Source organism: Protomyctophum parallelum, assembly GCF_964188405.1.
Source record: "Protomyctophum parallelum genome assembly, chromosome: 22".
Lineage (NCBI taxonomy): Eukaryota > Metazoa > Chordata > Actinopteri > Myctophiformes > Myctophidae > Protomyctophum > Protomyctophum parallelum.
Window position 1 is genome coordinate 34,309,980 of NC_139714.1, and position 27,986 is coordinate 34,337,965.

Genomic DNA, 27,986 nt, shown 5'->3' on the forward strand with positions numbered 1-27,986 from the left:
TGTGCGCGCACACGCGCGTGAGCGTGCGTAACAACCACTGCTCAGTGATTTTTGCAGATTGACTAGGCTAGGCCCTAGGGAATCTGCAAAATCACGGAGGTCTGAGACCACAGCTCAGTGAAGTTGGCACCTCATAGGCTATGATGAAAACATGAATACAAACTGTGTCATTCTTTAGTGCTGGATTTGTCCTGCTATAATTTTTTTAGATATTTTAAGTTACATGACATGAGCTTTGCTGACCCTTTGCTGAGCTTGAGCCAGCAGAGGGCGCTGTTTTTAATTTATCTTTCCGATGGGTTCCCAGATGGGCAAAGCATACATTTATACTAATAATAATAATAATAATATATAAACAAAGGCTCAGCAAATATGTAGCCTAAAATATATTAACAATAATAATAATAATAATGAAGGCAGCACAAATTCTAAAATTTGAGTGAAGTATGCTACATTTGATACGTTTTCATTGTTCTATTTTCCTCTTTCCAATCTGGTCCAAGTCAAGCCATGGACAGAGCAGTGAGAGCACAGCATCAACTGATCCTCCAAATGTTTGAAGAGGACAGCGATAAGGAAGATTTCCCTGGATTCCCTGCTCAGGTATGGAAAAGGATATAAAATTCCATGGTCTATATATGCAGTACAGTGGTCTATAGATGAAGTAATGCAACACGGGATTCAAACCTGGCCGGTCTCCCGTGTGGAAAGCCAATGTCTTAACCACTAATCCAATGGGAATTCCCTATGGCTCAGGGGAGATATATTAGACTTTTAGGTCATCGGCCTGAGGTCATCTTTGCCAAGTGTTGAACTGAAAGACAAATGAAATGCTTTTCTTTTTGCTGTTTTTCATATGTGACTAATACTTTACTGTTGTCTATCTCAGATACCCAGCTGCCTTGTCCCCAGTGAAACAAAAACATAACTCCTGTGACCAGTGCGGGAAAATCTACAAAACAAAGACAACCCTACAAAGACACCAAAGGATTCACCCTGAAGCGTCTTTCTACTGTGAACAATGTGGGATGAGTTTTTATCAAAACCACAAATGAAAGGCTCATCAGTGCATCCATACTGGAGAAGAGGAAATGAGCATTTGTGCCTGTCGTAGACATGCGCAGAGCAAGTTCAGTCAGGAAACCTCAGTTGAGTCGCGCTGGCCGTTAATTGGGCCGCCTCAGCATCATGCTCTCATCCACATGATTCACTCAGCCAATCACACACTCACTCCATCTCATACCGGCTACTTTAACCGGAGGTTTGCTTTCCTCTGCCTGCTTGCTTGCTTGCTGCTGCTGTATCAGCGTGCCGCTGTATACAAACCTGCTGCGCACCCACCTCCACCCCAGCTACCACCTGTCGTTTTGGATCTACTGTTTAAGTACGGGGGATTTCAGAGTCCCTATGGCCGGGACTGATGCGCTTGATCTGAGTACCTAAAAAGCAGATCCAATACATCGCCAAACCATAATAAATATACGGCATTGCTCATCTATATTCAATAAATATTACATCCTTCTTGAGTTGTCTGAACGTCATTACTGTGACCAGTGTGACAAAAGCTTCAGCAACATGAGATTTGTTTTTACATTTTCTTTCTACTAGTTGAGAAACAGTGAACTGAATGACCTGGTGACATTGATGACCATCCATGCAGTCATTTACTGAGTGGGAGGTCAAGAAATTCAACAGAAAAAGAGAGTTAAAATCTCAAGAGGGGGAAGTTCACCAGAATGTCTGGATGAGTCATTATTATTAGGAGATTCTTAGTCAATGGACCATTGGTTGAGAGTTGAGACACAGTGCACTTGCATGTTGTGCAAGTGATACAAAAGCACTAATCTTAGCCCATATCCCCACCGAACACAACAGTGGTCCCCAGGTTGATTCTAAGTCAGGGTCGCAGTCCCTCATTCACAATCAGTTGAAAACCACTGGTTTAGGACATTTGGGCTTATTTTATTGCCATGATAAGCTTACTGGCAAAGAGTTCAAAGTTAATAACTGTTATTAACTTTGCACTTTTTGGGGGCCCCTAAGCTTGAGCCTCCGTGTGACAGCAACGCGGCCCCGTGGAGGCTGAAGCTCAGGGGCTCCCCTAGCTCAGAGGCCCCTGGGCGGGGCCCAACAGGCCCGTTGGATAATCCTCCCCTCCCCTGTGTACATCTGCTATTTTCAGCATGTAACCACGGGTAAAATGACTTATACAGGATCTCTTGTCCACTAGTCCCAAACATTTTAGTCTAGTTTTTATTAGTTTACGAAATTGTCAATGTTTAGGATAATAATAACTTGCGTGAAGTTTGGACAAAATCTGTTAAGAGTTGAAGAAGCTCTCTCATGGTGCCGCTAAAACTGGATCGCCAATTGCACTCAAACCGAATTTAATCCGGGCCTGGGCCGGCCGAGCGGTCCAGGCACCTAGGCTGGATTTGGGTTTGAGTCCTGGTCCCGATGACCTTTGCTGCGTTTTTTTGTGCTTTTCACAGATATGTACAAATATGTTTATGTAGGCTATGCATTTTTTTCATTAAATTAATTACTATTTTAAGTTAACTGAATAGTTTTGAGACTGGGTTTGTATCCCCAAATCCCAAATACAACGCACATACTGTCTGGTTGTTGCACGCACGCACACACACAGTTGTGTGTGTGTGTGTGTGTGTGTGTGTGTGTGTTTTCTTTTTTTTGCACAAGAGAATCAGGAGCTCTGTTTGTACTATATGCATATGAACAGATGACAGATAGTGGGGATACATAGTAGGCCTATAAAGGTCATTTTAATTATGGATTCTGTCAGTTCTGGACTGGGTTGTAAAAATGTTACATTTCACACATGCCAACAGTGTCTGGTCTCAGTGGTCTGGTGCTCATCGTGACATTGGAACAGTGAAGATGACGTCTCTTCTTCCTCAGATTAGCGTTCTAATCTGAAGTGGGAATGGAGTTGGCTATCGCTGTTGAAGGTGAAAAGCCTGTGTGCTCAGGCCAAGTCTATGCTGCTGTCCACACGTGACGATGGTGTGGCCACACAGCTGATGACATGACCACTGCCGTTGGCCTGATTACAGACAATGATGAGACTGCATCTGGTCTGTTCCAGTTGATTTTCCCAAGGAAACGCATGGAGCGTGTCATATGTGTTTCCAGTTCAGATCTTCTGCTGTGCCAATAAAACAAAGCTATATGGGAAGATCAACTGGAACACGAAACGGCTATGTCACCACCTTCAGACCCAGGACTCCAGTTTTGCATAGAGCCTATTTAGTATGGACTCCAGGATGCTCTGCAACAGGGCCATTTCTACACCATGGAGAATATCTTGACTGGCTGCAACTGGAACATGTGCAAAACATGTGAAGTGTGGAGAATTCACATCAACATAAGAGTAGTTAGAGAGGGGGCACGGTGGCACAGTTGGTAGTGCTGTTGCCTCACAGCTAGAAGGTCCTGGGTTCGATTCCTGCTCGGGGTGCTGTGGGTGCTGGCGGCGTGTTTCCTCCTCCGCGTCATCAGTGCCCATACCCGAAGGCGGGGTTGGCGAAAGGGCCTTTCTGTGTGGAGTTTGCATGTTCTCCCCGTGTCCCCTAGGGTAGGTACCCTCACAAAAATATGCAGTAATCCTAGTCTCTAAACTGCCTCCCCCTGGCCAGCCGGGGCGCCTGATGGAGGGGAAAGGAACTGGTTGGAATAACGTGTTCCTTCCACGCGCTACGTCCAACCAGGGAAACTCCCCCCTGTCAGGTGTAAAGGAGCAACTTGGACACTCAAGCATGAAGGAAGCATGAGTTAAGTCCGTTGCTCTCCCCAGGTTGGCGGAGGGTGTGTAGAGCCCAGGATCACATTAGATGATTGACACAGGGGTGAAAAATGGGTTACAAAATTGTGGGATAAAAAAAAAAAAAAAAAAAAAAGAGTAGTTAGAGAGCATGTCATCTGAGTAGTAGGTATTATGAGTCACATGAAGAGTAAATTTTGAACCAAAAGTAGGCCTAAATGTATGATAATGATTGCTTTGACTAATAACGGTTTAAATCTCATTTGTGATGAAGGCTGTGGAAGTGGAGAGAAGACGTATATTGCAGAAGTTTCATCATACCCAAGAGACAGATAGGCGTATTCACCGTCCTAGACTATAGGGTGTAGTCCCAGACGATCATCACACATTCTCAGACTAGATAATTCTGAACATAAACAAGTGATAATAATGATATACAGTAGACTGTAGCCTACTACCCATTGACTGCAGATGTATCTTTTGAATCTATTTTATTTCAACTTTAATAGCAATGTATGGACGTTTTTCACTAAAATTATTTTATTTTACACTAATTAACTAGAATACTAGTAGATGATGTGCTATACTTGCTGTGCTTATGCTGAATTCCAATATGTCTGCAGAATGCACACCATGCAGCAGCATTGAGCAGCCTCACCTTTGGCGAGCAGATCGAGGCAATTATCGAGACTATTACAAAAGACAGAAGTCTACTGTGTCTCCCTACCTCAAGAGTCTGACCCTGAAGCCAAACGGTCCCACATGCAAAGTACCTGGGATCCAGGGTAATAATTGGCTGAAGAGAACAAGAAGTTGAAGCATACATTTAGGTCTGATAATGATGTACCGTTCATGTTCAAATAATGTTGTACTTTTTTTTCTTTCTTTTTTTTACATTTTGGACAAAATAAAATGTCATTCAAGGTGCCCACTTCTTCCTTATAGTTCTTGTATCTGTGAAGACCCAGCAGCTCTGTTCAGGCAGGAGAGCTTTTCTATTTTTTGTGAAAATGGAAAGCCAGGACTAATTGCACTAATCTCACGAGATTGAAGATGGATGGATGTTGTATAATAATATTTCATTATTATGTTACCTGTGTTGGATTATGTTTGGTAATTAAATCTAACAGTCTGACACAGTGGTTTTCAACCAGTGGTCCTTGAAGGGGTTCCAGTTGGTCCCCACTACATGATGGGGAGTTGTTAACCTGCAAATGGAGCCTTATAGATCTTTAACTCTTGAGAGTGTAAAATGAAACCAAATAAGTTTTCATTTAACATACTCAAGTTACATGATAGGCCTACAGAAAAGGTAACCGAGGATCCTTTCATACTCATCAATACTGCAAAATGTGGACAAAATATTATCCAACGATAGGCCTAGATGCTCCTGTATGGTATGTCGGACAAAAGTCTGCCCCCCCCCCCCCCCCCTGCAATTCTGCATTGAGTGATCTTGGTAGAAATTTATTTAGTGGAGATTCTGACTTTCAATTGTACATACATTTTGTTTTGATTGTATTGTATTGTTCCACTTTTTGCTTTGGCAATTGATGTGAACGTATGGTTTCTCATGCAAAAGCCAGTGCAGTGCATGTATCTGTCGTATAGGGGTCTCACGGGTCTGTCGTTTGCTATTTGGACTGACGAGCAAGTCCATCTAGGTTTGTACTCAGACAGCCACCGTACCTACCTTTTAACAATCGCAATTCGCAATGGCGTGTGGGTAGTTGTAGTGTTGTTGGAAAGAATGCACAAATGTTTGCCTTTTTTAGCGCCTCTACGGACTTTACAGTTTCGAATATTTATAAGAATTTACTCGTCTATGAATGTGTGCGTGTTATATACTCCGTCTGTTTGTTTAAGAATGTCTTCCAAGGGGTTTATTTTTTATCGGACACATGGGTGAGCTAAAGTTGGCTAGCTAGCTAGCTTAGCTTGTAAAACGGGAAGAACATTTACTCAACTAATCGCAGTTAATGAGTTCAAATAACGTAATTAAGGAAATAACTGCACCGCGAGTGTTGTAATGAATTACAATAATATTTGATGTGCACGTCTGGCTTTGCTGGAGCCAGAAAACATTTAAGGCTAGCCATTGCATTGTTCCCATTCGGAAAATATCATATTGATTGATTGACTATTAATCGATTGCAAAGAAAAAAGGAAGCTGCATCAAAATGGATGATAATACTCAGAATCTTGACGATGATATCGTCATCATCGTTGAGAACGAGGCCGAGTCTCTCCCCGCGGAGGAGGAGAGGCTGAAGCAGCTGCAGGGGGGCAGCGCATCGTTCGGGCTCATGGATACCTGTCCCAGCTGCAAGCTGAGCTTCCACAACAGGGAGCCCAAGCTGCTGCCATGTCTCCACTCCTTCTGCAAGAAGTGTCTGCCGCCCCCCTTCAGGAGCGCAGACCCCCGCCGCGGAGACCCGCAACCTCCTCCCGACAGCAACAAACCATGTGAGAAAGCAACCACAAGTAACATCTTCTATAGTATGTTCATTCAACTCTGAGAGGAGGGCACACACGATGGAACCAAATTATAGCCCTCATGGTCACTCACAAATGTTTCTGTCACTTGTCTGATTGTGATTTTAAGATTCCTTTTGTGTAAATTTGTACATCAACTATCATAAACTGGCTTGCACATGTTGATGTACAGCATCCAACTTACCACACGTTGTTGCATATTATTCTCCTTTCATGACATGGAATTAGAATAGAAATTCAACTCGCAACAAAGCTCCCTTGCTAAATAATTGCATGTTTTGTTTTATCATTTCTTTAAATAATTGTTCTAGCAGTAGGTGCCATTCGTTGCCCGGTGTGTAGACAAGAATGTTGGGAGATGGATGTATTGGACAACTTCTTTGTCAAAGATTCAGCGGAGGTGCCAAGCAGCACGGTGGAGAAAAGCAGTCAGGTTGGTATCTTGATTCTCCTCAAGGTTATGAAAAGAAGGTACAGGTGCTTCACAAAAAAAAAGGAATATTGTGGAAAAGTTACTTTTCTTTCCGTAATATAATTAAAAAAGTGATACTTTCATATATTATAGATACATTTAAAACCTTTTTTTTGTTACTTTTAATCTTGATGATTCTGGCATACAGCTCATGAAAATCAAAAGATCCTATCTCAAAATATTAGAATATTGTATGAAACCACAAAATTACTAGTAGTTTTGGCACTGTGGGCAGGCGATAAGTGCTGCTGGAAAAGGAAATCAGTGTATCCATGAAGCTTGTCAACATATGGAAGTGCACACTGCACAGTGCTGTAAAATATCCTAATCGATGGTTTTGTTGACTCTGCAATTGATAAAACACTGACGATTTGGGGCTATGTTAACACGTAACATCAGACGTACCAACGAACTGGCCAAATGTATGGAGAAGCGGGATGACTGGAAGCGAAGATGGAGGGCTCGTCTGAGGACGACCTATAGTTCTTTTTCTTTACCTCCCAGTGCATCGTGTCCTTACTGTAGCTTCATTACATAGTGTTGATTCTCCGTCCTAACTTTTGTGTGACATGGGGTGTTCTTCCACTTTCTTGGGTATCTGTGACTGACTCACTCATACCCACACATCACTTGGCCCTTCCATTTTAGGTGTGCATGAGCTGTGATGACAACACAGAGGCCACAGGGTACTGTGTGGAGTGTGTGGAGTTCCTGTGCGTGACCTGTATCGAGGCCCACCAGAGGGTCAAGTTCACCAGGGATCACACCATACGGCAGAAGGAAGAGATGTCTCCAGGTAGTGTTTCACCATCACATACTCTGCTTGGTCAAGTTCAAGCCAATTGACAGGTAGTTGAATTTTAAGTAGGATATGCAGGTTTCCAAGACAATCTGTAACAAAACTGAGATTGGAGTCTCTTGATTGTTCAATATTTTGTAGTTTTAGGAGAGTTGCAAGCTTTACATAGTGCAATGTCACATGCTGTCTGGTAATATGGTGTTTACTGTTTCAACGATCACACATAATAGTTTTTAGCAGATGTTCACCTAGACTGGCAAACATCTGCTGGAAAAACTACATTTGTCTTATCTGCCACCTTAATGCTACCAAACTTCAGAGATAAAGCAACAGCTTTTCAGTTGACAAGCTGTCACAGCCTTTAGCCTATTTGAATCAAATGCACTGTGGTTGGATTGGGACACTTAGTTTTACAGGTAATTTCAGGATGGTCCACATTACTTACTTACAGTCCACATAGCAGTGTGTAAATATGTCTGAAATAGCAGATCTACAACCTTCGTGACATTATGTGAGTCAATTAATAACGAGCTTACAGAGTCGAGTTGAAAAACATCTCTCTTCACTAAACGTCACTCCATCGTTCACTGACATTCACACTAGATTGTTATTTTCGACAAAGACTGTTGAGACAGAGGGACAAAAGGAGGGGGGCAAGTATATGGCAAAATATATAGGGTTTAAGTGACAAATGCAAAATGAGTGACTTCCCAATATTACTCAAACATGACCATCTTGATACCATTTTTATTTATTGACCGGATTTGCTCGGATCAGGAGAATTACTTAATAATATGCAATTAAAGAAATATTAATGTATATTAAAAAAACAAGATTCCACTATAACACATCGCTCTTTGCTTTTGTATATTCCAGAGGCAATAGGCTTGTCCTCACAGAAGCCTGTGTTCTGTGACATCCACAAGCAGGAGCCATTGAAGCTGTTCTGTGAGACGTGTGACCGGCTCACCTGCCGAGACTGTCAGCTACTCAGGCACAAGGACCACAAGTACACAATCTTGTTATTTATCCCAATTTTCTTCAAATGTAGTTATTATGATGCAATCCTTACTTGTGTATAGTTCCTGTCACTGCTGGCCCCTACTGTAATTTATTTTGGCCACCTGTCTGCTCTGATACACATGGCATTGGCAGCTGCATCGTTTCAGCTGGCATCGTCGAGTCTCACTCACCAGGAGGTCATAATGTGTGTGCGGATGAACATGCTATCCTTCCCAGCTCTGGTTCTACAGACCATCCTGTAGGAGTCATTAGTGCAGCGACAGAGATCGCCCTGCCCAGCTGGCTTCCCACCCACAAACACGGTCAATTGTGTTCTTTGGAGCGCCCAGCCAAACCGGATCCATCAAGGATTCAACTAAGACACAACTTGTTTGGGGTGCATGTTCACCGGAGTGGGGAACTGGGGGAGAGATCACGAACCTCCCCATGCGTTACACATTTGTGGTGAAACCCCTCAATGTCAGGTGAAAAGTAGTGTCTGGCAACTCCATGTGTATTTAGAGATGTGATAATTGACTCCATCCCCAGTCCAACGGTGGGATTTGTCACCAAAAGGACTGCATGGGGAACAAATGGAAATCATAAAATTGTGGAGGGAAATTATTCATTTGTTTGAATACTTTTAAGTTATGTTTCCATTCCTATGTTGCAGTTTTGTTTCTGTATGCTTATATCATTGTTCTCTGCATAGCTACCAGTTCCTTGAGGATGCATACAGGAACCACAGGCAGTATTTGGAGAGAATGACAGCGCAGCTACAGGAGAAAAGGAAGGCCATTGAGGACGTCTCCAAGTGTATCAGTACTGGGTAATGGAATCCTCTACACTAGTGTGTGGTAACATTAAAGCTTGTCTTATTCTAAAGACAACAGACAAAAATGGTAACCAAATGTATTAATTAATTCGTTAAACTGTTGTTTTGGTTGTCCGATGTGATGTATTTCCTGAAAATGATCGTGCATCCAAGACAGCCGAGTAGTCAGAACTATCCTGCCTGCTACCGTCACCCATAACAGAGTTCCTATTCTGAACCTGGGTGTTGATGTTTATGTTTGTTTTGATAGAGATTCATTCATTTTTATTCACATTTATTTACATTTAGACGGAATTGGCTTTATGCTTGGCAGCATTAAGCATTGATTGTCTTTTCTTCATGATAGGCTCCAGCAAGTTGATGAAAATCGCAAGACGGTCACCAATGAAATCAAGAAGTCCATTTGTAACTTGATCATGGAGATCAACAGGAAGGGAAAGATCCTGGTTAACCAGCTTGAGGTATGCATATCTAGCTCATCCACAATCTGTTATTTATTTATTTTGCATATCCCCATTTTCTCCTCAATTTAGTACTAGTTGCCAAATCCTTGTGTGATCTTTGGTCCCTCTCGACTTTTTTTTCGATTCATAAAGCAATATGTTTGATTCTCAGGCTCTGACCAAGGACCATGAGTCCGGGCTAAAAAAGCAGCAGGAAGACGTGAGCTCTCTGACCAGACATCTAGACCATGTCATCAGCTTCACAAAGTGGGCCACAGCCAGCCACAGCGGCACAGCTCTCCTCTACTGCAAGAGACTGGTACAAACACTAAAATATACACTCTTTGATCTAACGGGATGTGACGCCATGACATTTCATCTTCATCCTATGGGAAACACAGAACGTTTACTAGTAGAGACATTAATCAGAGAGTGGAATTGCTTGATGGATCCCCCATGTTAGAACAAGAATTCATACAAATTGAGAGATCCATCAAATAGATTGTTTTGAGTTGACGGATGATCCTTGAGTGATTGGCTTTTGCAAGTCCGTTGGTGTTTATGGGATTTCTAATTCACAAATGTGTTGCTGTATGTTTGCCATTTTTCTGTTTTTCTTCATTTCCTTTCTCACCGCATTCATCGCTTCAGCTTCCCGTCTGCCTTTAGTAAGTAGGGTCGGAGAGGCTTAGTCTGTATCAGCTGCGTCTATCCCAGTTTCAATGTGCTAGCCCCCTGGGAGAGGTGGAGTACCACACCTACCAACACTCCGGGAGGAGCCAGCATTTTAAACTGAAAACCGTCTGTTTCCTATAATGACTCTTATAACCCCTGAGATTTGTGCAGGTAAACCAAACTGAACTAAGCAAATGGTTCACCTGAGAAAACCTGCATCTAGAGTTGAACCATGACATGCCCTATTCTGGGCATGTCATAACATTTGTCATATCTACACGCTACACATGAGATTGTAGATTGGCTATGTTTGTGGGGAAAAGGAGGAGTTTAAAGACAAGACCTATGGGGGACCCCAGGCAACGGAGTTGTTATATAGGGTGGGTTTAAGTTAAGTACATGATGGAAGGCTCTCTGACATGAGTTAGTGACACCCCCCTCCCCCTCCCAGATCCTTTTCCAGATCCACTACCTGATGAGGGCCAACTGCAACTCCTCCATTGTCCCACAGAGCTCGGTTCGCTTCCAGTGTCGTTCTGGATTCTGGGCCACTAACGTAGACCTGGGTAAGACTTCTAAGATAACAACTACTTATAAGAATATTTAGAATAATTAAAGTAATAACATGCAGACATCTGTATTTGACATACTGCGACAATGTGTCTGGTTGGGGTTGGAGTGACCGTGTTCTGGCCAGGTTTACGCAATCACAAAACAGTGGGTGGTTAGACGTTATAAAAATACGAAGGTGTTAACTCTGACAGTCAGAGTTCAAAGCATGCTATTAACAGAATAGGTAACAAGGACATAATCACATTTAGAAAAAGCTATTAAATGACTAAGCTGAACATCATTCCAATTTATTTTAATAATATATTGAAAATATATATATTTGAAAATGAAAACATTGAAAGCTCCTAGACTTCTGTAAATTTAATTACATGAATTGTGGGTGAACTGTGGGTGGTGACTGCTGCACCAGAGTGCCACCCTTTGGCCAAACATCACACCACAGCCACATTAGTATTATAACAATTTAAGGCCGTCGATGGCGTCCCGTGGTGAAAATATCCAATGTACAAGCTCGGAACGCGTTGCCATGAAACGTAGCTTGTAGAGTTGCATCTTTGCCATTTTCTCTTAGTTGAAAGTGGTTCACTGTGTTTTTCCCAGGTTCTCTGGTGGTAGAGAGGGCCCCAGGCCGGCCGCCCCTTGGCAACCATCAGGCCCCTGGCCTTCAGCCTGGCCATCAGCCTGGCCAACAGCCTGGCCCCAGAACAGAGCCCCCTGGCCCTACTGGGGGTCTTTCCACCACTGCACAGCAGCGTCAGAGCACCCTGGCCCAGCTCCAGATGCAGGTGAGGGTTCAGTCATTTTAAGAGAAATCTCCTTGTGTTTGATACAGCAGTGTGAGAAGACAAGAACATGGTTGAACTGTTTTGAACTGTTTTGGCCATATCTGTTTTTATTGATTAATCAAATATTGCTTTGTGTTAATATACCCTTTTGTGATTACATTGATAATATGTATTTGTATAGTATATGTAAGCATCATAAATAATACAATTTCTTAGACAATAAGTTTTATTTTGAACCCATTACAATTACATCATGGATTTATGATATTTTCTGTACTTCTTTTAAGGAAAACAAAATCGCTTCCTAAATTGATCGCATTGAATTGATGTTTTCAACCCAGCCCTGGTCGGTTCCCCTCACCCCTCCCTCACCCCTCTCCTTGCAGGTGGAGAAGCTGGCACAGCACCCCAACCGGCAGCAGCCTCCACCCAACCACTGGTCCTGGTACCAAAGCGTCAGGCCACCTGGGCCCGCCGGCCCTCCCGGTCCCCCGCCACCCGCGAGGCCCATCCAGGGGACGGGCTCCCCCTCGCAGGGTCCCCCTGCCCTGGTGCAGCAGCAGCAGCAGCAGCAGCAGGGGCGTAGGTACGGAAGTTCTCACCCCAACCCGCGCAGCCCCACCTCGTCTATGCTCCACAACACGGGATTCCCCCCAGCTCAAGTAAGTGGGTGGGGCCTTGGAGGGTGGCTGCTTATGTGCAACACGGTGACTGTCCTCAGTACTCGATGTAAATGTTTTTCATACTTTTAGAGCATGTCTGTGGTCATGGTGTTACTGTTTGTACGTATACTGTAGCTAACAATAGTGGGTAAGAAATGTGTTAATTAAAAAATGTCTGTATTTACTGTAGATACAAAGTCCTGTGTTAATTACTACCTGTCAAACAAATGCGTGATTACATCGGCAGGTACTAAGTACCAATTTCAACCAATAAAATGATGACTCAGTGTGCAGGAGTTTAAATCTGATAGCTTGATTGGCTGAGGAAGCAACCAGCCCCTGTTTCACTAGGAAATACGTCTTGATATCGTCGGCAAAAGCCTTGTCAGTCAGATGGTCTTTAACAATGCCTAGTAGTAATGCCTAGTTCCTTCTTCCAAAGACTTATTTTTAGTCAGAGAGGAGATCTCATTTAAAAATGAGGCCAGGGTGAGTCATGAAGCATATTTCCCCTGGGGTTGCATCTCTCTAATCTCACACAGATATATAGGTCCATCTCAACTAATTAGAATATTTTGTAAAAGTTAATTTAATTAACGTAATATAATTCAAAAAGGGAAACTTTCATATATACATGTGTATATATATATATATATATATACAACCTTTTTTTGTTTTAATCTTGGTGATTATGGCATACAGGTCATGAAAATCAAAAAATCCTATCAATGAATTAGAATATTTTACGAGACCAATGTATGCAGTTCATACTTGGTCTGGGCTACTTTTGAACAAATCATTTAATCAATGGTTGTGGCATGGATGTGATCAGCCAGTGGCACTGTTGAGGTGTTATGGAAGCCCAGGTTTGCTTTGATAACAGCCGTAAATTAATTTATATTGTTCAGTCTTGTTCAGAAGGTGTGGAAAACACCTTCCTCTTGACAATACAACCTAGATTCTCTGTGGGGTCAAGCCAGTTGGCCCCCGTGGCCAACACGTGTGTTGCCAACATATCACTGTGTTTTGTCATGTCCATAGTCTCAACACACGCTGCTGGAAAAGGAAGATCAGCATCAACATAAAGCTTGTCAATGTTATCTGCTGGTGTTGATCCACTGACAGTGAAAACTAACAGCCATCTTTTTAGAGTACATTGTGCCTTAGTATGTTGACAAGCTGTCATCTGTCATTTTAGATAGTTACATTGGCCATTCTATTCAAGCTATGCAAGCTCGCTTTTTGAACATTTTTGAAAAATGTTGGAAGTGTGAGAACTACTGGTTTAGATTAAGGCGTTTGTAGAATCAGCCTTGGGTCTTAATGGGCTAATTAACCCCCAGGTATTGAAACAACATCTCGGATATAGTGCAACATGGCTTAACATTTATTCTGATGATTTCCTCCGTCCAGTCCCTGAGAGAGCTGATTCACAGCTCCAACTTCCCTCCCAAACCCATGGACGCCATGCAGGGCACGTCACGCTACGCCCACCCCCTCACCTCTGGATCAGCCACACAAACAAATCAATTACAGCAGGTTGGTAAAAGAACAGAATGGTGGAACATTTGACCCAAGACCTGTGTTGGGCCCAACTGTGGAAAACACAGTTTCTTGTTGTATCATATGACATTGGTAAAGGTTTTCGGACATGCCTCTCTTGAGATAATGGAAGTTGTAGCATTAGTTTAGGGGGTTGCAACACTTGAACACTTTGTTTTACTAGTTTAGTAAAACAAGCATTCCTTCCAATGTTTTTTAATAATGGGTGACATGGAAGCACCATGTGTACATACATGCACGTGGTGCGCCTTCCAGGTCACCTATAGACAGCCTGTTCAAGCATTGGACGAGCATCGTTGATACTGATGGTTTGATCCGATATGGTTCTTCTGATATATTGTCACCTCCCTAGTTTTAACTTGGCCTTTAAGAAATGGCACTGTGTAAAAAGAAAGGGTAATTTCATAAAGTTGTTTTTTCTTTCTTTAAATCCCTCTGGGGCTACAAATCCTTGTGTGTACACCGCTGCAGTTGGCAGAACCAAAACTGAATGACTGGGTTGTACTTGTATTGTTTGTACCAGCGGGGTCTAATGGATCCCACCTTCCTGAAGAGGACTGAGGCCAGTGGCAGTACCATCCCGTCCATCACCATCTCCATCCCTAGAAGCTTCACCCAGAACGTTGCCTCAGCCGCCACAGACAGGACCGGTACACTTGACCAAACATATTCACACAACCGCAGTGATGTAAATAGGTTTTCAATCTAATGGGTCCCGGGACCCAGGAGTGGTCTTTTAGATTCGTCCCATGGACATTTTATGAGTCCCACTTCAACGACGGTAGGAGTCATATTTTGTCATTTTTTTACAAATTGCAGCATTTAACTCCCATTTCATCTTATATGGTTATAATATGGTTATATTCATGCAGACAATATATCTGAAAGAAATAAACACAATTCTAAATCTGACAATTGCAAAGAGTTATGCAAACAAAGTAGATTAAATGGCACCAAATGACAGTACAGTGCTGATTATTACTCAATAATCTGCGTTTTGGGATGCAAAATGCACCCTATTAGCATCACTGCAACCACATAATTTGACAATATAATTCATTATCGGCTGGATTTAATCCGTTATTTCTGTTGTCAACATCAACGTGTTAACATGAGATCAAGTCCTTTTTTTTAATGATGTATTTAATTTAATAATGTATTTTCTTTCCGTCCGTTTGTCATTGAAGTGCAAGGAAGACAGGATTCACCTATGGCTAAGCCTTCCTCCTCAGACAGAAGTACAGGGTAAGGCTCACTCTGTCCCTTTTTTAATTAAATGTTTCAGTTGCTGTCCCTTTTTTAATTAAATGTTTCAGTTGCTAAAAGCAGTTGAAAAGCATCTGTCATTTTAGAATCTGTCATTTACATTTATATGTACCGTATACTGCGTATAGCAACATCGTTGCTATACGTTGTTAGAAGGAAATTTAATTGGCCTCGGGACGGGTCTTAATGGGCAGGGGTGCACATTATTGTTTTGGGCTAGTCCTCAAAGGAGCACCTGGAGATGTAGCTTGGTGCGCACAGCTGCGGGGGGGACGGGGGCGTTCCTATTCTGCCACAACGTGCTGCGTTCACACGGGCAGATGCAAAGCTACAGTGTATTTGTAACATTAAGCAGCAGGTGCTCGTTTATCATTAGCACAACCACTACAAACATTACACACCTAATGCTGCAGGTTCCATTAAGTCATATATGTCAAACTCAAGGCCCGGGGGCCAAATCAGGCCCGTGAATGAATTATCTTTGGCCCGCGGGATGATATTTAATTAGTATTAGAACTGGCCCTCTGGTATATTGCACGGACCACAATAATACTACAAGTCCCACAATGCACTGCGAGTGCATTGTCACGTATCGAGGGCCCACAAGCGCAAGCATGCGTCTTCTCTTCACTATTGATCAGCAGTGAAAGTATATTACTTGTGGTCAACTTTCAGCTACACCCCTCTCCCCAAAAATGGCCCGTGTGTTGAAACACAGTCCGGCCCTCGACTTGTACCAATTTCTTTATTTTGGCCCACTGTGTATTTGAGTTTGACATCCCTGCATTAAGTCATTCCAACGTGTGTAACCTTCAATGTTTAAGTGACGGATGCATGGTTTTCCTATTGTAAATATGGTCGCTAACGTGGCGACTAGCATACCATAACTTTCCCTTTCAGTTTCAAAAACGTATGAACCTTACGGGTCCATTTGGTTAAATTTTTTGTACAATCTCAGAGTTACATAGGCGTACGGTGCCATTTGGAACCCACTCAAGGACACTGGTATAGCAGAGTGTTTCCTGTGAGCCAACATGCACAATTGCAGCACCCTGACTCTTGTTTCACCAGAATGTGAACATAAGCTTGATTAGTATCAGCACCAGTAACACTTGTGAAGGAAGTACGGGGCCCAAGTTCTTTCCAAAATGGCGTGTGTGCATGTAACCCATTCCCTAACCTGTGTTCCTGTATGTCTCTGTTTCACCAGAATGGAACATAACCTTGATTAGTATCAGCACCAGTAACACTTGTGAACAATTTACAATTTACAATTTAGGCATTTAGCAGACGCTCTTAATCCAGAGCGATTTACAATAATCAAGAACAAAAGCATGGGAATACATCACAAAAGCATTTATCATAAAACATGCGTAAGCTAAGAAAGTAACAGTGGAATATCTATATTATGAGACTATACATATAAACTATATATATATACTACTATGCTATACATATGTACTATGGCGTGCTATGACTATATACAATGCAATTATAGTGCCGTCTACATAACATGCTATAAGTCTGTATCAGATGCTATCTAAGTCTACAGAAATGCTATCTAAGGGGGTAGGGTAAGTGCTATGGGCCATGATGGAGTCTAAAAAGGTGGGTTTTCAGACTACGGCGGAAGATTGGGAGTGATGCTGCAGTTCTGACTGCAATGGGAAGTGCATTCCACAGTTTTGGAGCCAGAAGGGAGAAGAGTTTGGGACGTGTGGAGCGTTGTCCCGGCGTTTTTAGTGAGGGTACTTCCAGCTTCCCTGCGTTGGCTGATCTGAGTGCCAACGCAGGGAAGCTGGACATAACCTTGATTAGTATCAGCACCAGTAACACTCGTGAAGGACGTACGGGGCCCAAGTTCTTTTCCAAAATGGCGTGTGTGTGTGTGTTCATGTAACCCATTCCCTAACCTGTGTTCCTGTATGTCTCTGTGTGTGTGTGTTTGAAGGACGACGACCTCATGGAAGCAGCGCTCCACTGAGCCGCCAGCCTCCACCCCCGCCAAGAGACGACGAAGGTCGTCCCCCGGCCCCATCATCGTCATCAAGGACGAGCCGGAGGACGAAGATGAAGTTCATTTTGTAAGCAAATGACTCTGGTTTTTATAAATCAGTGCTTCTCAAACTCGGTTTAGTATGCAGTAGGCCACGGACTCCCTTAACATTGACAGGGTACAAATGGACCTGCAAGGGTCAATTTGTTATCATTTGTACACTGTCACAGGGCTTAAAGTTCTCAGTCCTGGGGACTGATTTCAGTCCTGAGGTTTTCTTAGGGGTCATTTAATGGCATCAGTGCAGATTTGCAAAAAATCATTTTCAGTCTTGGGATTTTTTGGGGGCTTTAAAGGGACACTTCACCCTTTTTGCAAAATAATATATGTTAATGATGTTTAGAAGCTTTAGAACACTTTCCTGGAGATCTTTATGTGTGTAATATGTGGTTTTAGATATTTTAGATTGTAGCAGTGAGCCTGTTGTCTCTGATGTCATGGACACTGGGCTCACTTCCTTCCTGGACTACATGTTGTCTAGTAAGACAGCTCTCCCCCTATCCACAAGGAGGAGCAGTGCACCAAAGAATTATGGGAATTGTATTCCAGGAAGGTAGTGAGACCAGTGTCCATGACATCAGAGACAACAGGCTCACTGCTACAATCTAAAATAACTAAAACCACATATTACACACATAAATACCCCCAGGAAAGTGATCTAAAGCTTCTAAACGTCATTAACATATATATTTTTGCAAAAAGGGTGAAGTGTCGCTTATAGCCCTGACTGTCAAGAGTGACAGACCTGTAAGGGTCCACTTGGTTCCTAACTATCAATAATTTAGTAAAAAGAAGGCGGTCATCAGAGCACTCAAAAAATGTTTAAAAATGAGGAGAGGGTGGATAAAAAGGTACTTTATTTAGAAATGTTTCGACTCCATGTTTCGACTCCAAACGAGTCTTCATCAGAGCAGGTAAGATAATTCAATCAATAATTTAGCTGGAAATCCCCTGGAACCCCCTCGAGGACCCCTGGGGTTCCCGGACCCCACTTAAAGAACCATTGGTTTAAGTCCACAACACTGGACAATGTTGGATTGTCGTTGTGTTTTCTTAGTAGGAGCGCATAAGAGGACCCGAGACCCGCACGGGTCGGATCCGTGTTTTATCACCACTCGGAGCTGGGTCGGAATCGGCCGTATGTCCCACGGAACTCGGGTCTGTATCTATGTGTAATACCTGAGTGGATCCGAGAAGACCCGTACTATTGTGTGACAGTGTGCGGTGCGACCGCGACATGCTGCACTGATGGAAGACAAATGCAATGAAGTTTAACTTTTGCGGCAGTGGCTCAGGGGTAGAGTGGCCAGTAGAGCAGCCAGGTGGAAACCGCAAGGTTCCCAGTTCAATCCCACGCTCCCCCAGAGTTGGCGTCGAATTTCGGGTTCGGGACCATTTGTTTTGGACCCGTGAAGAGCTCTACCAGGAACACAGTCGAGTTGCAGCTGAAAGTAGTTTTCTACATGACAAAATATTACATTCCCAGTCCTCAGTTTCAGCCATTGGCTGCTCGTTTGATTATTTCAAGAAATCATTGATGTCTATAAATCTTAAAGAGATGGATGAACAAAAGCCAACAACAGAGGAGTGACTTCAGAATTGTTGTGGAGTGAGTCAATATAAAAGTGGATTGAAAATTCAACATTTCTGAAACGGAAAAGTGGGAAGAAATCTGAGACCCGTTTTCTTGGGAGTTTTACTGAAGCTGAGGTTGCTCAATGTATAAAACTGTATGACAAGGTGGTGGGTGTGCTGCATGTGGAGGAGTAAACACATCGGTCTGGGGTCGGATGGGGCCAGAGTTATGGGGAAAAGCGCAGGAGTGGGAGCTTTACTCAAAGGACAATCAATTTTTTTTTAAAGATTATTTGTTTTGGCATTTTCTCCTTTATCCGACAGTGACAGTAGAGAGACAGGAAAGGCAGGAGAGAGAGAATGGACGACACACGGCAAAGGGCCCAAGGTCGGACCCAAACCCAGGCCAGCTGTGGGAAAGACTCATTCCCTTCATGGCACGCACACTACCAGGCAAGCCACAGGGGCAGTCTCTATTCTTATTGCACATTGTGCTCCGTTGGCAGCAACCAAGGCCATGAATGACTATAAACACACCGTTAATGGGGTCTACTGATTCTACCATCACTCTACCACATGACTGAGTCGCCTCCGTCAACTGAAGGCCTGGACTCCCTCAGGGTGAGGATGTACGGAGCCTGCAACAACCACGTGCTATCTGCCGGCTTTCCTTACGTCACTGAGTAGAGAGCATCCAATCCAACTGGCCTTTAATCTTCAAGGAGGTCACCGAAGAGGCACCCAGGGGCAATTGATGGGTGCAATGGACAAGCTTCTAACCTTTATACGGTATTCATTGCCTGTAATCACACCTTCGTTGTGATGTCCTCCCTGTCATGAACAAGCTCAATCTTGTATTCCAGAAAGACATTGTAAAACATTTCAGTGTCACTGCACTCTCACAGCTATGTGAAGCCTCAGGCCCAAAGTGACAAAGGTTCCAAGATGAATGCAACAACTGTGTCTTCAGGGATGTGGAGATGACGCTTGGAAATGACTAGACAAACAAAGAGTGCTACATCAGCCCTCTGACTGAAGCTTCATAACCTTGCTTCCCAGAGGAGGACCTAGATCTTTTTAATGGTTGTCATCAAAACCCAAAAGATGGCCACAGAATGCCGGTGAGTCCTTTTATTCTGGCTATTGCTTTCCTGTAGGCTATTTTGTGTCATCTATAAGCAGCCTGTATTTATTTTTTTAATCATTGTATTCGACCAAAATATCTCAATTGAAACAACATGCTAAATGTTATGATATCATGCTAAATTATTACATGTGATATGACTACACAATATGTTACATGTATTGAGATTTCAAAAGATAATAGGCCTATTGCACACTGTTTGTAGGCTTGCACAGACTAAAATATGTAAATGGTCAAATACAATGGAGGACTACTGAAGCCCTCTAAAAAAGGTCATACTAATTATCTCTCACCATTTCCACACAGATCATCATGAATCTGCTTCACCAGCCATATTGTGCATTGTGGATTATTTCAACGGTGACCCTGCACTGATTAGTAGCACAAATGTGACTTTGGGACTACCGAGATTTCAAACTGCCTGTGATGTTTTATCCAAGAGCTTCACAACATTTATCTAAAGGGGACAAAAGTGGCCTTGTGTCTGTGTACCAGCAGAGCAGGGATTCTCGCTGCAAAAAAAAAAGAATCAAAACCATGCTCAGAAGCCACCTGAAAGGAGAAAGTTGGAGACTTCTGATTTTAAATCAGCAGCTACTCACTTCCATGAACTGAGCTTTGTTGCAAATGGAAGGAGCCTCAATGGAAATGTTGCAAGTTATAAAAAGGCTCTTTTTAACTGTCAGTAGAAAGCCTAGGCTACTTGAACTGAAAGCTGTAAGCTTGATGCAATCAAAAACGTTTTTGTGATTTATTTTTTTCTTTTATATAAATATTTGAAGTTTTTTAGAAAACATAAGGTACACTACAATGTGTGGATTAATTAAAAATGTATATTTGTTTTGGTTAAATCTGTATCATTGTGCTCAAATGTTATGTCGGATTCCAATTGTCATTATGTTGCTGCCACTTTTCCTTAATAGAATGTTCTCCAACTCTGCACTTTACCGTGGCGCAAAGAAATGTTAAAATTGGTATTCCGAAGAAACAATTATTTTAATAAACTAATGATGTAAAGACAAGACGGCTTCTTTCATTGACATTTTATTGGATTGTATGCATGCTCGCTGCAGACAGACACTAGTGAATGCTAGTTAATAGTTATAAGAAAAACACAGTGCACCACAATATTATAGGTTTGTGTAGGTGCAGTGGTGCCCTCTTTCCCCCTCCCCCTCTCCATTTTCACAGTGTCAAGTACCGTGCCGAATCAAATGGATACTACTTTGCATAACAGCTTTAACTATTTATACCTGAGAGCACGTAGCCTATACGGTAAGCATGCACACTTACAGCAGTTGGCTAGATGGCTCCAGTAGGCTACTGCTGCTTTGATTGATTGAAATATTTATTAACAGTTTGCAGAATTACAGTACATTTCAAGCACAAACTCAATACAAAGACTGTGAGTGGACGACCCAATTAAGCATTACACTTGTTTACAACAGGGTCCACCATGTTCAATTCATCAATGCTGTCTGTGTGGTGTTCTTAATCTGCACACAAGAAGAATGCCTCCTCCAAAGAACGGATTCGTCCAAAGCAAACTTTTTAGTTTTGCTAGTGTGCAGTAAAGATGTTTGTCTGACTATTTTAAGTCTACTATTGTTTGTCTAAAACTCAAACACTATTTAACAATATGCACACACGCGACGTCATTAAAACACCTGGTACCAGTAAAAAAAAAACACCATGACACCACTGTAGGTGTGGTGGACCCCAGGAAGATTACCTGATTTTGTGCAATAGCTAATGAGGATCCTAATAAACTCGTTGGGGTACCAATTGTATCCAACCCGGAGAGAGAACTCATACGGGATACACATTAAACAAGTTAAATTGGATGTGATTACACAAAGAAATGGGCAGACACAATTGGAATTGGAACACTAATATTGAAGCTGATGAGTGGGCACATGAGTGGCTGAAAATTGGCAACTCACCTGATTATGTGTTTTCTATTTATTAAAGAGATGGAGATCTGTTACTGAACACACTGTAGCAATCGCAATGATTACTGAAGTAGGCTTTAACCTTTTAACAAAGCATTTTAAATACCACTTACCGGTACCCTACCTAAATGTATATCTTTATAAGTAGAGAAACATTTGTGTAAGTCATGTCACACAATATTTTGCATTTAGTTTTAGCCTGACTGCTCACTCAACTTGCAGATGTGCTCAGCTTGTCAATATTAACAGACATTTCTTCAGGTGGAGGTGGATTTTCTGTTTGGACATTTATTTATTTACCAGGGACAGTGCACATTAATCAACATTTTAGTTTTCGTATCCATGTAATTGGGGACTGTCTTGTCTGCTCAATATTTTAAACTATTTACAAAATATTTTGCTGGACCAGAAATTACGGCCGCCTGTCGCCTACCAGATAATGTCTCACATTTGATGTTGTGCATACAGGCGTCGGAGTGAAAACCAACCCATGATGAGGTCAAGAGAATAGGCCTGCGAGACAGGATTGTGTTGGTGCAAAGATCTGTGAAAAGATACTAGAAAGTTTCTGCAGCGTTTAAAGTGCCCAAGAGCACTGTACTCTTACTCTCCATCATTCTCAAATGGAAGAACTTTGGAACCACCATCTCAATCTCGTCACCCAGCCAAAACGTAATCTTCAAATTATTCAATAGATATGAATATATCCACAGGTGCAGTCCAGTATAGGGGCGAGTCTCCCAGACAGCAGCACTGGGGTCCAGTCCAACTCCCAGCAACAGAGGGAGACTCCGCCAGAGCCGGCCCCGGGAGCAGAACCCAACGGCACACAGGAACAGCAGCCCCTGGAACAGCAGCCCCTGGAACCGCAGCCCCTGGAACCGCAGCCCCAGGCCCAGCCTGAATTGGAGCCAGAACCCCAACCACTGACCAAACCGCAGCCAGAAAAGAGCTCTGCGCCAGAGGAAGACCCCAACGAAGACTGGTGCGCTGTGTGTCAGAACGGAGGTGAACTGCTCTGCTGCGACAAGTGTCCAAAAGTGTTCCACCTGAACTGTCACATACCTGCGCTCAACGAGTCCCCCAGGTGAGCAAAAAAATACCTTTAGTCAACTGGTTGATGGACAGAGAAAAATGTAAGTGAAATTACTGAAATAGAGCTAATGCAAACCTGAATTTGGGCTCTGTCTGACCATAACAGTGTTGCCTTTCATTTCCGTTAAATCAGTATAAATGCAGGTTTAGAACTGAAGAAGTGAAACTAATTTTCTCACAAATTATAAATGTTGTGGCCATCTGAGAAGTGGCTGTTTCAACGCCTGCATGCAGCATGCATGCATACTAGACTCTACAGTAAAGTTTGCTAGAGCAGTCGTTCCCAAACATTTCAAGACCCAAAAGAGAAGCTTCTTGCTAGCTTTCTTTCTTTTCTGGCATTTCCAAATAAAGAAAATGTATTTAATTGTTTGGAAATCGGACCACTCATGCATTTCAACACAGATAGGACGCAAGCTGTAATCATTTGACCATGTTTAGTAAATGAGTGTGTTACATAGATATGACCAATACAAATGAACAAGATTAGGGAGTAAAGATGATACCCGTGGCGGTAGAGCCATTTTGTCTTGGAAAATGAGTCTGGAGGAACACCTCAGGTTTAAAGTCTTTTATCTGCTCTTGTTGTTTCTCTCCCAGTGGTGAGTGGTTCTGCTCGTTCTGCCGTGACCTGGTGTCTCCTGAGATGGTGTACAACATTGGCGAGAACGAAGAGACCGACAGAGAAGTGGCATTCCCTCTTATTGATAGAAGGGTACATTCAATTTATTTGTATTTCTTTTATTCTGGCCTGTGCTGTCTATAGCTGCTAAGACTTCCTGTTGTTGGGGGGGGGGGGGGGGGGGGGTCATCTGTAGAACTTGAGAAGGTTATTACAAAATTCCCATGCTTTTGTTCTTGCTTACATGTAAGTCGCTCTGGATTAAGAGCGTCTGCTAAATGCCTAAATTGTAAATTGTAAATTGTAAAATCTTACTGTTTAACCAGAATCTGTTTAATGGTCAGGTGTGTTCACCACATGTGAGGAAGTTGACATTGTTCTCCATAACGAATCAGAAAAATATATTCAGCAGATGAGAGTAAAATAATAGGTTATGTATTAATAAGCAATGAGTAAACGTGATCAATGCTCTGCAGGCATACAACGTTAAATGTAAAAAATAATGTTTTTGAACTTCAGAAGTGCGAGAGGCTGCTGCTGCGTCTCTACTGCAACGACTTCAGCACTGACTTCCAGCAACCATCGGTAAGAAACCACTGACCAAGAGCATGTGCAGCACCTTTCATTGCATATTACTGATAATTATGATGTGAATATGGTAAACAATTATAGATGCACATTGATTAAATAATAAGACTTTCAGTGATGTCATAAAAGATGAGAGTATTCGTTGTGCTTGATTGTTTTTGTTGTCCATTATGATTTTGAAATTAGTCATGTGTTTTTGGACTAATGTAGGAGACGAAGAGGTACAAGGAGCTGATTAAGACGCCCATGGATCTGTCCATAGTGAAAGGCAAACTGGATGTGAAGTCAAAGTCAGAGACACACTATGTAAACCCTGAGGAGTTTGTGGCAGACGTCAGGCTCATTTTCCTCAATTGCGCCAAGTACTACAAGGTTAGTATGGAATGGCTATACAACACATGAATTCATTAGTCTGAGATATGGGATATTAGATAACATGTTATTAGTGTGGTGATGCTGTGTATATATAATGGCATTAAGTGGATGGTGCTCAATTCCTCATTAATGTCCGCCTTCATGTTAAAGTTTACAGCAAAGCTGATGCTTTAAGGTTGCCCTGAAATCTCAGTTGTGTGAATTGTGTTGTGTGCGCCCTAGGCGACGTCTGAAGTGGGCAGCGCCGGCTTGTACCTGGAGGACTACTTCGAGGAGCAACTGAAGCTTGTCTACCCGGACAAGATCTTCCCCGGGGGCAGGGAGGAGAGAATGATCCCTCCGTTGGAGGATGAGATCGAAGACGAGGAGATGCCGGAGGATGGCATGACCCTCATCCTGACCGTCAGCCCCGCCTTAGAGGATATCCCACCGATGGAGGAGGAGGAGGATGGAGAGGAGGACCCCGCTCCACTGGATGACATGGGTCCAGCCCACGAGGAGGAGGAAGAGAAAGAGGAGAGAATGGAGGAGGAAGAGAAAGAGGAGAGAATGGAGGAAGGGAAGGAGAGTGTGGAGGAGAAGACAATACTCTCTACTGACAGAGAAGAAGGGATGGAGGTAGCGGAGGAGGAAGAAGGGAGGGAGGGAGCTGAGGAAGGAGGACAGACTGAGGCGGCCAATGAGGAAGGACAGACGGAAGCAGCTGAGGAGGTAGGACAGACGGAGGCCGCTGAGGAGGAAGGAGGGACTGAGCCAGCTGAGGAGGAAGGAGGGACTGAGCCAGCTGAGGAGGAAGGAGGGACTGAGCCAGCTGAGGAGGAAGGAGGGACCGAGCCAGCTGAGGAGGACGAAGGGACGTCGTCGCCGCCTGCCGCAGATGACATTAAGCAGGAGGAGCAGACCCCCGTGGAGGAGGTAAAGGAAGAGCTGCTGCCAACTCCAGAGAATGACTGTATGGACACTGCTGCTAGCAGTGAACCCAGCGACCCGGCACCTTCCGCCTCCCCAAAAGACGACCTCCCTCCGCCCCTTACGGACAGCCCCGAGGACACCCCCGTAAAATCACAGCAGCTGGTGGAGGAGGGAGAGGAGGTGGCGACTCCTCCGAATGCAGCCAAAGACAAGACGGAAGGGGGGCAGGAGGTGGTGTGATAGGGGAGTGAAAGAGAGACAAACTAATGAAATGAAAAAGATGGATGATATTTGTCTTCCACCAAAGTGACCCCTTGCCGGCAACCAGGGGACATTAGTTGCTGCAATCAAGACAATTATGTTTGTCACTTTGTCCTCTATAATTTGCAATAGGAAAAAAAACGATACTGCAATACTAAAACTGTCCTGTGTTATAGTTCACAACAGCTGCAGTATAACACAAATTGCTTTGTTTTTTTGGACCTGGAAAAGGTTTCAATTATACTGTAACATAAGGTTATTTTTTCTGATGACTACAGAAAGCACACAAATCTCATGAGGATCCAATGTTCTTTTATCATTTATCTTAAATTAATCATGTCAACACTTGTACATAACATCATTGCCATGTACTGTAGGTCCCAGAGCCACATTCAGTACATGAAAACACTTTCCTATTAGTTAATGCATGCAATAGTATTTATCGTGTCTCCATGCTATTATGTTTGTAGATATGTAGTTCACTTTAACCATTTCCTTTAGTTATAATCAGATGGTCAGGTCTATTTATGTTTTATTGTTGAATGCGTAACAGATGAGGCTGATGGAAATGGGACATAGTTTGTGTATAGAACGTCCTACATAGATTTTGGACATTGAGGGAAATTACCTTTTGAAAAATGACACTGCTCAATTGTGAGGATAATATAAAACACATGATCCTGCATTTCTCTTGTGTTTTTTCTTTTTTAAACTTTGATCAGGAAGGATTTAAAAAAATGCCAAGTACCAAGTAATTAGTTGCAAAAGTACTTGCAATGAAATTTAGAAATACTCTGTTACAAATGAAAGTTTGGAATTCTAAATAATACCAAAATGTACCAAAAGTAGAAGGTACTCTTCATGCAAAAGGTCCCATTTTTTTTTCAAAGTTTTCAAATGTAGAAAATGTCTAGTAAAAATCTTTTGAAAATTGCCGATCTAAACACTCACAATCTGTCTCATCAAAATGTATACCGGGCTGAACTAGTTGATGTATGTTTTGTCCGCCTGGGTGACAGCAGAATGCTGGGCGAGCACTGGTGCTTTGGAATGGGGCGTCAGATCAACATATGGAATGTCAGAACAGGTCAGCTCCATATATAGAGATTTAAGGGTGGCAGTGGGGGGGCAGTGTCTTGAGTGTACAGGGTTACGCATCCGTCTAGGCCGTCCCCAGTCACTACAGGCGGCGGCTGCCAAATCTTTGTGTGATGGGAACTTTTTTTGCTTTTATGTTTGGACTTGTAGTGGCTAGTGCCTTAGTGAAGTAAGTAAACAGGGTGAGAGACACGCAGCAAAGGCCGTCTGTATCAGCACTTGAACCTACAATGGAGCCTATAGGACGGTGCATGACCAGACCACTAGGCCGGTGGTACGGGAACCAGCACCCCAGCATCCCTATTCTGAGAGGAACATTTGCTGAAAATAGATCTACAAGCTCACAACGCCAGGTTTGGTGTAGAAGGAAAAAGGACCAAACGGTACAGAGCCAAATGTCTTGTATAGGTCAAGTTTACTTAGTATCGGGAAACAAACAAAATTACACAAAGATGTTGATAATCATGAAATCAATTAAAAGGAATATAGTAGGGGTTCCTGCTTCATCTCTCATAAGGGGTCCACCTGAAAAATGTTGAAGATCCCTGGCTTATTCAGAGTGGCTTAGTGGCTAGTTTATCATTTACAATTGGATACACATATGTGTATTCAATGGGAATTCCCATAATCTCTCAAAACAACAGGTTAACCCATAGGGGTTAACCCCCCCCCCCCCTCTCTCTTTGTACACACAGGCTGCAAATATTGTACGATGCTGCCCCCTACTGGTAAAATACGTGTAGTGACGTTTCTCATGTAAGCACTGTCTCTCCTCTAGTATAAAAACGCCCACTCGAAACGTCTCCGATGCTACTCCTCTAGTAAGAAGGAAGACGCGTTCAGGAACTTCAGGTAAATATATAAATATATAACATAATTCAGAAGAGCAACCAGTTCACCCTCATTTGTCATAATCATTTTTTTTATTATTATTGTGCTGTTATTACTAATCTAAC

General features: G+C 42.8%; 1 protein-coding gene across 5 annotated transcripts; it reads left to right on the forward strand.

Annotated features, from left to right (window-relative positions):
• Positions 1-5,497: 5,497 nt before the first annotated feature.
• Positions 5,498-26,865, forward strand: trim24 (tripartite motif containing 24). Of its 5 annotated transcripts, XM_083757458.1 has the most exons (20): positions 5,498-6,247; positions 6,589-6,710; positions 7,398-7,545; positions 8,425-8,557; positions 9,263-9,379; positions 9,732-9,846; positions 10,001-10,147; positions 10,955-11,069; positions 11,677-11,861; positions 12,203-12,523; positions 13,937-14,062; positions 14,610-14,736; positions 15,274-15,331; positions 17,304-17,436; positions 22,793-23,166; positions 23,775-23,889; positions 24,316-24,381; positions 24,595-24,756; positions 24,982-25,470; positions 25,525-26,865. In XM_083757458.1, the coding sequence occupies exons 1-20, from the start codon at positions 5,962-5,964 to the stop codon at positions 25,909-25,911; spliced, it is 3,726 nt and encodes a 1,241-aa protein (XP_083613584.1). In that variant the 5' UTR covers positions 5,498-5,961; the 3' UTR covers positions 25,912-26,865. The 5 variants fall into 5 exon arrangements, with proteins under 5 accessions (XP_083613584.1, XP_083613580.1, XP_083613582.1 ...); XM_083757454.1 differs by having other exon boundaries at positions 24,982-26,865; XM_083757456.1 differs by having other exon boundaries at positions 12,248-12,523; positions 24,982-26,865.
• The last annotated feature ends 1,121 nt before the right edge of the window (positions 26,866-27,986 follow it).